The sequence below is a fragment of the Aureobasidium pullulans genome (genome assembly GCF_000721785.1).
Source record: "Aureobasidium pullulans EXF-150 unplaced genomic scaffold scaffold_7, whole genome shotgun sequence".
Taxonomy (NCBI): domain Eukaryota; kingdom Fungi; phylum Ascomycota; class Dothideomycetes; order Dothideales; family Saccotheciaceae; genus Aureobasidium; species Aureobasidium pullulans.
This window is the reverse complement of record NW_021941027.1, coordinates 755,029-765,143: the sequence shown is the minus strand read 5'-3', so window position 1 is coordinate 765,143 and position 10,115 is coordinate 755,029. Positions and strand designations below refer to the sequence as shown.

Here is a 10,115-nt window from a genome sequence, read left to right as displayed (position 1 = left end):
CACGGGCTTCCATTTAGGATTTGCATTGCTTAGAGGCCACCTCGAGGGTCACACTGAATTATTTTACTACGTAATATTTCTGGTGAGAAGGGATATTGTTTCTGGCCATACTGTAGCGGATGACATCTGTTTCGAGACTTGGAGCAAGTAGCCAGTGGAGAATAGCCCTGTCCAACAGTCAAGAACCAGAGACGGGTCGCAGCTTCCAGCAACAGTTAGTCGTAAGATTGGGAGACCTTGCCTTGTCCGGACTTCCTGGATCAACAGGATCGCTGATTGGCAGGGGAGACATTTCTTGGCACACAGACGTTGTTTAGCGCCTTGGCACATCCTCGTACAGGGCAGGCACAGGGTAGATACCTTACCCTCCCTCCCAAAACCACGATTTACCCTCTTGCGCGCTTTCACTCTTTCGTAGAGTCCCCGCATAGACCAAAAGCGTTTTAGCTCCAATCATCACCAACATATCAAACTCTCAGACTCAATACAACATGGCAGAAAACTCCATCATCGACCCGAACGAAGGTCAATCACCCTCGGCTCTCGAGGATAATGGCGTTGAAGGCGGCCGCCCTCAGAAAAGACAACGCACATCCAACGCTGCGCCAGCAGATGATGCCGATTCCGACGAGGACAAGCCCGGCCGCGAGAGAAGAAAGATCGAGATCAAGTTCATCCAGGACAAGTCGCGTCGTCACATCACCTTCTCCAAGAGAAAGGCCGGCATCATGAAGAAGGTCCGTCGTCCCTGCCATGCCCGTCGTCCCTGACCCTCTCCGACACGCGTCGCGACGTGTCATACCTCTCACAGCCCTTTTCGGCCTCACTAACATGACCGACCCAGGCCTACGAGCTGTCCGTCCTCACCGGCACTCAAGTCCTTCTGCTTGTCGTGTCTGAAACCGGTCTCGTCTACACCTTCACCACCCCGAAGCTCCAGCCTCTGGTCACCAAGGCCGAGGGCAAGAACCTCATCCAGGTTGGTTTTATCGACCACCATCCATTGCTCAACATCCTGACTAATCCTTTCACTAGGCTTGCCTCAATGCACCCGAGCCCGCTGACTCGAACGGTGTCGACGGTGAATCCACTGTCGAGTCTCCCGAGGACACACACGCCAACGTCCCCGCTCCAGCCGCCGGCATGCAGCCCCGCCCCGCCGGCATGCCCACCAACCAATACGCCATGACACCCGACCAGCAACAGGCCTTGCAGTACCAAGCATATCTCCAGCAACAACAGCAGACCGGCGCCTATCCCATGTCTGGTGCACCCATCCCTGGCCGTCACCCCGGACACCAATAGATGAATCATTCGAGAGATCAAGGACGAGTCCTCGGCTCTCTCTTACCATTGCTCCGACATAATGACACGTGCGACGCGGAAACAGAAGAGTGATTTTCATTGGTGCCATGGGTTGTTGGAACGAATGCCATGCTCGGAGAGCAGGCTGGGCGAGGCGAATTGCGGCGTAGCATCGGGCTGGTTTATCTTCACTTTTCTCCTTTTATCTCTGCTTTTTCCTTTCTCCTTCGCTTCCCAATGCCTTGTTGTTTCAGAGGTTACATCAACTACTCCCTGCAAGGAAGAAGGCTTCGCAAGGCGGATTCCCCCTTTTTCTCCATCTACACGGCTGACACTTGCTTTTTCCTCTGCTTTTACCCATTTCCAAAATCAAAAGAGACAGGTCAGGTCGCCCTTTTCAGTCTTCTGGGAGTTCTCTTGTATTATAGTCAAAACCAAGATGAAAGGCTTTCATCGTTGCTGATTCTCCGGCATGGATGTGACGTGAAGGGAGTCGAGGTCAATTGCTCGATGGATTAATCATCCGCCATGTGTGTCTTGTTAACACGGCTCGAGACCAGGATATCGAAGCAGAGTATGTGTAAGAGCTCGAGGCCACACCCTTAATGTATCGTTCACATCTATCACAAATTACAAGAGACCAAGGTCGTGTGTATGGTATAAGCATTAGAGGCCAATTGACAAAGTAAATACACAATCAAAAAAAAAAAGGCAGGTATCCAAGAACTCATTGCGCCGTACACGTCAAGTCTTTCGTAAAAGAGACAACAGAAAAAGCATTGTAATTATCTATCCGTGAGATTCTTCGGCATCGCTTGCATCTTCCCGACCTCTCCACCTCGTATGCCACCAGTCGACAAGCTGCTTGGATATACTCTCATGCCCGTATGCGGCTTGATCAAGTCGCAATGGCTCAGAACGGCTTCTGAAATGTGCATGGTTCGCTGGGTCGGATATTGACCTCGAGATTTTGAGCTGTGCTGGTCGACGATTCTCGAGTAAAGGAGCGCTCTCGAGATCTGAACCCAGGGATTCACGACGAGCAGTGGTTCCGTAATATCTTTCCTCGTCACCGAGTTCGTCCCAGATATCTTCGACTTCACGGGCGTTACTGGCTCGTCTTCTTTTCTGCCCAATCATCAAGGCAGAGTCGCGCAACGTGTGTCTACGCATCAATGGCGCTGTCTCAGAAGGAAGTCTAGATCCATTTTCGTGCTCATGGTCTTCGACGAAGCCCATGCCGGGTGCTAAGGCAGAATGAGGCATTTCACTTCCTGCGGGTGCAGCAGCGGCCTCTTCTTCGCTGAGACGCCAGCTGAGAGCCAGTACGCCTGCCAACAAGATGACGGTACCCAGAGCGATGAGACCGGCATAGAGTGCGGATAGTTGATCGGCCTGGCGGAAGTAGATGAGACCGTCGAGAATAGCGATGATGTTGTATACGCAGAAGACGAAGGGGTATAGGATACTCGTGCTGACCAACTTCAGACCGAGATGGAGATAGTACAGCTGGGTAAGGGCAAAGAGGAGAAAGAGCAATAGAAGCATCCAGGACTGGTAGCGATCAAACTGATTCTTGTGGTCGACAATGGTGCGTACTAGTAATTCGACGGCACTCTTTGCGAGAAGCAAAGCGTGAGCCGACAAGACACCAGAAACGAGACCATAGGCCATACCGCGCAACAACCTAGATCGTGGCTTTTGCATTTGCTGGGCAGTCATAAAGAAGCCAGTGGCAGAATCGGCGACCAAGATGGCGAGGACCAGGACCAGAGTCAGGGTCATCCACACAACGAAGTTGGGAAAGACGAGCAGGTTGAGTAGCTGGTCCAGCGAATGCGATGGCTCAGGAAGGGCGGAGAAGCGGGATATAAGGACAGCACCAGCGGCTACGAGGAGAGTTCCCAGAGCGGTGCGGCGGGTGAAGGGCTCGTGGAGGAGGAGTGTAGCCATGAGAGCATTGAAGACGAGGCCGGAGGCCTGTAAGGTACTGAGCAAGGGTAGAGGGAGGGTGGTGATCTGGATGGACGAGCCGACTATGTTGCTGAGGAGAAACAGCAGCATGCCGAGTTGCCATCGTCGGCGGCGGTATGGGGCGCGGCGTGGGAGGTGTTGGTCTTTCTCGTCTTCCAGCATGTGCGACTTGCGCTGCAAGGTGAGGCCTACGGACTGGACGCATGTCGATATGAGGCCGACTACGATTCCTAGCTAGAGAGTCGGGTTAGATGATTGTGATGATGACGATTCCATGGAAGACTAACGCCGAGAGTGGCACCGGGCGACAATGAGGCCATGTTGTTGGAGTAGGTGGTTACGAAGACGTCTTCAAGTCGTGACTATCGCAGCGGCATGTTGATTCGAGTTAGGGGTCGATGTTGCAGGAACGGAGGGTGGAAGTCGAACGACGTGTTGCGACATGGGCGTGTCTTGAGTCTCGTGGCTGGAGACGTTGATGGTTGCGGAGAAGGCACCAGCACAAGCATCAAGCACGGCCGCAATCGAAGCCCTGAACCAACAAGCCAGACCTTGGACCAACGTCACTCAGCAACCAATCCACGCCCATACCGCGACCGCTGTTGTCTGCCTCTACCACCACCCACCACCCACCACCCACCACACTTTCTCTCACCGCAATCATGTCGCAAATCCACGCCATGTCAGACGATCAGGTAATCCCACTCTGCCAATTCTTGTTCTGCGACGTCCTTCTGATGACCCCGTCACCCACAGGTCGCCTCGGAGCTGCGCAAGATGACGGCCTTCATCCGCCAGGAAGCCCTGGAGAAGGCCCGCGAGATCCATCTCAAGGCCGACGAGGAGTTCGCCATTGAAAAGTCCCAGCTTGTGCGCCAGGAGACCCAGTCCATCGACGCCCAGTATGAGAAGAAGTTCAAGCAGGCCTCCATGTCCCAACAAATCACAAAGTCCACCCTGTCCAACAAGACAAGACTGCGCCTGCTGAGCGCTCGTCAAGAGCTGCTCGATGATCTTTTCGACCAGGCCAACAACAAGCTTGCAGACTCCGCAAAGGACCAAGCCAAATACCAGGACATTCTCAAGAACCTCATCCTCGAGGGCCTCTACGCCTTGAACGAGTCCAAGATCTCCGTCCGCTGCAGGTCAAAGGACGACCATGTTGTTCGCAAGGCTGCCGATGCTGCCCAGGCAGAGTACAAGGAAAAGATGCATGGTCGTGAGACCGAGATTAAGATTGACGAGAAGGACAAGCTGCCCGAGGAGACGTACGTCTTTCCACCCTCTATACATGTGCCGCCCGCTAATGCTATCCAGCTCCGGTGGTGTCACCATTGTCAACTCGACCGGCAGAATCGACATCAACAACACCTTCGAGGAACGTCTTCGTCTGCTTCAATCCGAGGCTCTGCCCAGCGTGCGAGCCACTCTCTTCGGCGAGAACAAGAACAGAAAGTTCAAGGACTAAATCATTTCCTCTTGCCTCTCTCTAATTTCCCTCCAAACGTCCTTTTGCATACTTAGGTATCCCGAGCCAGCGCAGTCTGTAGATATCGCTTTTCTTTGATTTTCGTCTTGTACGCAATATACCTCATTACATCTACCCGTGGTGCCTCTTGTTCCTGACAACTCGCACCTTCGCCAGCAATATCTTCTATGTGCCATTGCTACTGCTGACTCCGTTCTCCATAATCGTGTCTTGCTCGCGTCTTGCAACGAAATTCCTAATCGAATCGCTTGCGCCTTCGGCCGCTCCGAAAATTCCCTTCTTCGGCTTCGGCCTAGTCCTTGCTGAAAACTCCAGTCTGTATGACAGCTTCTCAATCGCCGTCTTGCACTCTGTTCTCCGCATGTGCGCTGCTCCAGAGTCTCGAATGTTGAACGCTATCGCTCGTAATTCGGCCACCACTTTATCTATGGCCGAATTGAAATTAGTTTCTTCTTCTGATAGTGCTTGTCTCGTTGTCGCATTCTCTGTACTGATCGGACTATCAGTCTTGTTGGTGGCTTCGTCTCCGCAAAACCCGAATCGTGACGTTCCTAGCCCAATGATTATGTCCAGCGTCTCAAATCGGGATCCTAGCTTGTGGAAGTCCGATTCCTGTTGTATCTTGAAGGCCCGATTCTCGTGAAGGTATAGTGACAACAAATTCATGGTTGAAACATCGTCTAGCTCGTTGGTGAGATAAGTGTTGGACTTCATAAACGACGCCAGTCCCAATCGCCGCTTGAACATATGGGTCACGGCCGTAGATGAGGGTAGTAGACCAATCAAACGTTGGATCAGAATTGGGTTCGGGATGTGTGCGCGAATGCGTTGTCCGACGTGTTCGATCTGGAAGCAAAATTAGCAAAACAGTCGAACTGGCATTCGGAGTCTAGACCTACTGTTGTTGCTGATGTTGAAGACGCAGCGTCAGCTTCGAGCAGAGTGGAGATGCACGTCTGGAGAGATGACAGTGTATCAAGTCTTTGCTCAAGCTGCGGGTCTACAAGTAGGAGCATCAGAATTGTAAGCCAGCTCCTCCTTTCGGCGACGTGTAATCTATGACCCAAAGTCAGCAGGTTTTAGCATGACAAAGCTGCAATACTCACCTGTTCGCTAGACTGTCAAGGAGAAGACATGCCCACTTGGCGTCCACAGGTGTGCTCTCCACGTAAGGCCTTTGATGAGCAGGAGGTGGCATAGATGGCAGATCGGAGAAGAGATCCGGCTCAAGGTCTTCTCTGCCCGCACGTAGAAGGAACTGTCTACGCAAGCTGTCTGTCGTAAAGGATGTGTTGGAGAAAGAGTTTTCCAAGGCGCTCACATAGCTGTTAGCCAGACTAGCCTCGAGATCCTGAAGGAGTTCAGACATGATCCACTGCACAACTTCATCGGGTAAAGCAGAAACACGCGCCATATCCGCCACAAAGCCAGCTCGAAACAATTCATCCCTGACGCTCTCGTCTCGCAATGAACTTGTCCAACCTTCTTCAGAGGCTGCCGTGGCGGGGAACAGCTTGGTTGTATGTGCCCTGATGTCGGCATGTCTGAAGAATGGATATTCAACCCTCTTTTCCAGAACGTCATTACGCTCAATCGCTCGTGCTACACGCTCTCGCTGTTCTTCATCGCCATCGTCTGCCTGCAGAAGGGCGGCAAATTCTTCGGCATTCATATCTGATGCTTGCTTGAGTTCTCTTTGGTGACGGGCCGTCAAATCCATCTCTTGCTGGTACTCTTCCTCGTATTCTTGTATCTTTTGGATTGCCTGAGCGTCCTTGTTGTGGGACGCCACCAAAGAGGCCAGGCTGAACTTGTACTTTTTCCGAGGAGGTTGGGCAATCTTTGGTTTGGCATTTGAGGGCCGCTCACGGCGAGTGGAACTTCTCAACTCACGTGCGGCATTGGAAGGACGTTGCGGGGTCTCTGAAGAGGTAGCAGGTGGGGTCATCTTCAGGCGCTTTCTTCGGATAAGTTCATCAATGTCGTCCAAGGGATCGGAATCAGTATCGATGCTATCAGAGTCGGAATTTGTCACGGCCAACATGCCGTCTCTGATGACGCGTTTACTCGAAGATTGCGAGCTGATTGGGAGGCTCGATAGAGACGAAGAAGACACCGAGGGATCCATGGGTGGTATAACAAGAGTTTCGTGCTTCTTCGGAATGGTTGGCGGAGGTGACGGAGGACTAGGACTGGATTCGGGCGAGGAGAGCGGGCTCAGCTCTCGTGGGAAGCGCGAAGTAGGTGCATGGTACACAGGTGGACTCGAGGGTATCGGTGTAGGGATGGGGTCGTTTATCTTTGTCTCTACGGACTTGACAAGATTGGTGTCGCGGACATTGGAAGACGTGGATCGACTGGGCGGCATGGAGAAACGAGATTTGGCAGTCTGTTGCTGCACCTTGGTGGTTGCAGCGGCAGGCGCGTTCTGAGGCTCAGACGCGCTCCTTCCCTCTCCGGCAGATATACGTTTGAACTTTGGTTGCGCGAACGGTTTGAAGAAGTCGGTGATGTTTCGATCCGGTTTGAAGGCCATTGGATAATGATACTGTCAAGCAGGCCGCACCGGGCTAAGTCGTGAATGACGCTCGAATAAGAAAGTTGAGGCTACAATGCATTAGAAGCCGCGTCGCGAGCTAAATTGCTATGTAACGCGCGCCAGCCCAGCACGCGAGCACGCGAGCGCGAGATCGTTACCGAACACACAGTCTTGCTTATGCAGCACCTTTATCTATATGCACGTAGCTACCATGAGAGCGACGAGATAGATCTGGGAGATCAATAGCACAGTAGGAGAATTATGATAAACATGAGACAAGACTGATAGTCTCACCGATTTCCGATGCCTTCAACATAGCAATAGCCCATTCCGAGACCTTGATGATTGGGGCTCGGTAACAAAGCATATCTGTTCGGTATCATGTCCTAGATTTCCTTGTTCAATCAATCGATCAATTTACTGCCAACAATTCCATCACAACATTTCCTAAGCCGCGACAATCGCGTCAAAACCCCATCGTCCCATGGGCCATGGATGCTTCAAATCGCAAGTCCGGACGTAGGCGCCAGCCTAGTAAGAAGTATACAGTCGACGCTTTCGAAGGGCTCGATATTGGCGATGGTATCACGGGAGATGGTCCCAGTTTACCAATTGAGACACCAGACGACGACGAAGACGACGACTTTCGTGTGGACCCAAACGCATCACCCGAGCCGCCCGACGACGACCTTTCAATTGACGGTGGTGCTGAAGAAGATGAAGAGAATCAACCCTATAACGACCTTGTCTCTGACGGAGAGTCAATCGTTGGCTCGGAAATCGACGCTCCAACTATGGTCCGTGGCTTCAAAAGAGTCAAGGTCGACGAGATTGCGAAGATGAAAGGTGATCCTAGGTTCAACCCTCGTGGTCTGCTTGAACCTGCTGCTCGCGGCTCAAAAGAGCTACAGAGACTGTTCTTCTTCGGCCCTGCAAAAGACGATCAAATGCCCGCCCTCAAATCTCATTACAAGTGGGGCGCCGAGCTCACTATCCCAAGTCATGAGGCAAATGCCAGTGGTTTTGGTGGCTTCCAAACGAGTTACTTTCATGGGGATGCGGCCATGAAGACCGAGTCAGAGGAAGGCTGGGACTGGTATCATAAAGGTGGTAAGGACAGCTTTGCAAAAAATCAGCAGTCGATCAGTCTGTCTTCTCAAAAGGCCCGCCCCTACATATCACCCGCTGCACTCGGAACATGTAAGCTGCTCATGGGTCCATACAAACGCCAGTCTCTTCTCGAGCTCGACCTTCACACAAGTCTTGATCTAAACGATTCATGGGCACCAAAGCCCACATCTGCTGACGCCCCACCGCCATCTCAGGATGCAAAGTCACGAAGAAACGGGTGGATGCTCAACCTGGGCGAGAAGGTACAGCACCTCGAATGGGTGCCAAACATCCAGGGCTCTCGACAGTTTCTAGCCGTCACAACTTCTCCATTGATAGGCTCAACCCCAGAGGAACAAGAGTTCAACGCACCTTATGCACCAGCTTTCGCTCCGCGTCCACCAACCAAGTCATCTATACAGATCTGGGAGTTTCGCGCCGCTCCTGATGGTCGCATAGACTCTGCGTGCACTCCAATGCTTCGGAAAGTCATATGCTCAGAGTGGGGCGATGTTAAGCTATTCAAATGGTGTCCCATGCCTCGAAACTTTCCAACCCAACATGCATCCGGAAAGAGCAACCTTGGCCTGCTAGCTGGGATCTGGGCAGATGGCGCATTGAGAGTACTGGAAGTCTTCGTCGAAGATCCTGAGGTCGCTGAGACAGAATACGATTTGATCAGAAACGCTGCTTTTACAGCCCAACCACCCAACACTATCTGCACTTGCTTGACATGGCTAAGCTCGAATAGCATTATTGCTGGCTGCGCTAATGGTTGCGTCGGTGTCTGGAATATTCCTACTGCACTGCAGTCCAGATCTATGGGCGATCAACGTGCACCGACTGCAGAGCCTGTCATGTTCTCCCCCATATCGCCAACCTACATACTCAACGTCACGACCTGCTATCCATCACGACCAAACATCATGATAACGTCTTCCATGTCAGGCCATATCCAGATGACAGACCTAATGGAGATGACTTCCAAGGCAACCATGAGCCCAGCAGCGACAGTTAGAGCCAGCCGTTCACGCGTGGGAAGATCTGTTCTCGTGTGGCACGAGTTCGCCCAGGTTGTCCTTACGGTTGATGACAACTTCACCCTTATTGCCTTTCCAATTCGCCGGTTCTTCCGCCAAATCTCGTTCACGCGTTATAAGAGTTCCGTGGCGTGTCTTGCCTACAGCCCTGTTCATCCGTTCGTGATGGCAGGATGCGTTGGTGGTGAAGCGATCAGCAACAATCCTCTCCGTCGTGCCTACGAAAACAAAGTCCCGATCTGGAACCAGACGTGGTTTACGCATGAGTGGAGGCAATGCAAGATCGAGGAGCCTGCTACCGTTGGCGCTTCCGATGGTGACGAAGTCATGGCTGATGAAGCAGCGGAACCGGAGGAGCAAGTAACGAGCACAGAAAAGGAGGCAGTTCCGACACCGCAAGAAATCAGTCGGATACTGGAAGGTTTCAAGTGCAAGGAGATCAAACTCTTCAACACAGAAGATGCCTTCACTCATAGGGAGAATGGAGCGGTATACTCCACCGTTTACGATTTGAAGACGACTGTCAGCTCGATGGCTTGGAATCCGAACATTCATGTTGGTGGATGGATTGCTGCAGGAATCGCGAATGGTCTGGTCAGAGTGGAAGATGTTGCCTCATGAAAATGCTGCGTGGAGGAAGGACGGCGTACTTGCTTAA

General features: G+C 52.2%; 5 protein-coding genes across 5 annotated transcripts; 3 read left to right on the top strand and 2 right to left on the bottom strand.

Moving 5' to 3' along the window:
• Window positions 1–491: 491 nt before the first annotated feature.
• On the top strand, window positions 492–1,305 carry M438DRAFT_271651 (SRF-TF-domain-containing protein; the record flags this gene model as incomplete). The annotated part of the gene is made up of 3 exons (XM_029900501.1): window positions 492–737; window positions 845–979; window positions 1,036–1,305. 3 exons carry the CDS (start codon window positions 492–494, stop codon window positions 1,303–1,305), a joined length of 651 nt encoding a protein of 216 aa, XP_029761695.1.
• Window positions 1,306–2,094: 789 nt separating this feature from the next.
• On the bottom strand, window positions 2,095–3,743 carry M438DRAFT_404943 (uncharacterized protein; the record flags this gene model as incomplete). The annotated part of the gene is made up of 2 exons (XM_029909755.1): window positions 3,567–3,743; window positions 2,095–3,513 (listed from the first exon to the last, which is right to left on the bottom strand). Exons 1-2 carry the CDS (start codon window positions 3,597–3,599, stop codon window positions 2,095–2,097), a joined length of 1,452 nt encoding a protein of 483 aa, XP_029761694.1. The 5' UTR covers window positions 3,600–3,743.
• Window positions 3,553–4,840, top strand: M438DRAFT_196682 (vacuolar ATP synthase subunit E). The gene is made up of 3 exons (XM_029899306.1): window positions 3,553–3,974; window positions 4,036–4,547; window positions 4,597–4,840. The coding sequence occupies exons 1-3, from the start codon at window positions 3,942–3,944 to the stop codon at window positions 4,745–4,747; spliced, it is 696 nt and encodes a 231-aa protein (XP_029761693.1). The 5' UTR covers window positions 3,553–3,941; the 3' UTR covers window positions 4,748–4,840.
• Window positions 4,607–7,348, bottom strand: M438DRAFT_344814 (uncharacterized protein). The gene is made up of 3 exons (XM_029905302.1): window positions 5,875–7,348; window positions 5,668–5,824; window positions 4,607–5,614 (listed from the first exon to the last, which is right to left on the bottom strand). Exons 1-3 carry the CDS (start codon window positions 7,302–7,304, stop codon window positions 4,934–4,936), a joined length of 2,268 nt encoding a protein of 755 aa, XP_029761692.1. The 5' UTR covers window positions 7,305–7,348; the 3' UTR covers window positions 4,607–4,933.
• A 798-nt stretch (window positions 7,349–8,146) lies between these two features.
• Window positions 8,147–10,078, top strand: M438DRAFT_271798 (uncharacterized protein; the record flags this gene model as incomplete). Its single annotated transcript, XM_029900505.1, has 1 exon — window positions 8,147–10,078. The coding sequence occupies one exon, from the start codon at window positions 8,147–8,149 to the stop codon at window positions 10,076–10,078; it is 1,932 nt and encodes a 643-aa protein (XP_029761691.1).
• Between the last annotated feature and the right edge of the window lie 37 nt (window positions 10,079–10,115).

Excerpts from the sequence above, each read along its gene's own strand:
- M438DRAFT_196682 (XM_029899306.1), top strand. The coding sequence starts at position 3,942 with ATGTCGCAAATCCACGCCATGTCAGACGATCAG. Across the intron at positions 3,975-4,035 it reads ACGCCATGTCAGACGATCAG|GTCGCCTCGGAGCTGCGCAA; the intron begins GTAATCCCACTC and ends CGTCACCCACAG. Across the intron at positions 4,548-4,596 it reads GACAAGCTGCCCGAGGAGAC|CTCCGGTGGTGTCACCATTG; the intron begins GTACGTCTTTCC and ends AATGCTATCCAG.
- M438DRAFT_344814 (XM_029905302.1), bottom strand. The coding sequence starts at position 7,304 with ATGGCCTTCAAACCGGATCGAAACATCACCGACTTCTTCAAACCGTTC. Across the intron at positions 5,825-5,874 it reads CTTGACAGTCTAGCGAACAG|ATTACACGTCGCCGAAAGGA; the intron begins GTGAGTATTGCA and ends TTTGGGTCATAG. Across the intron at positions 5,615-5,667 it reads CTTCAACATCAGCAACAACA|ATCGAACACGTCGGACAACG; the intron begins GTAGGTCTAGAC and ends TTTTGCTTCCAG.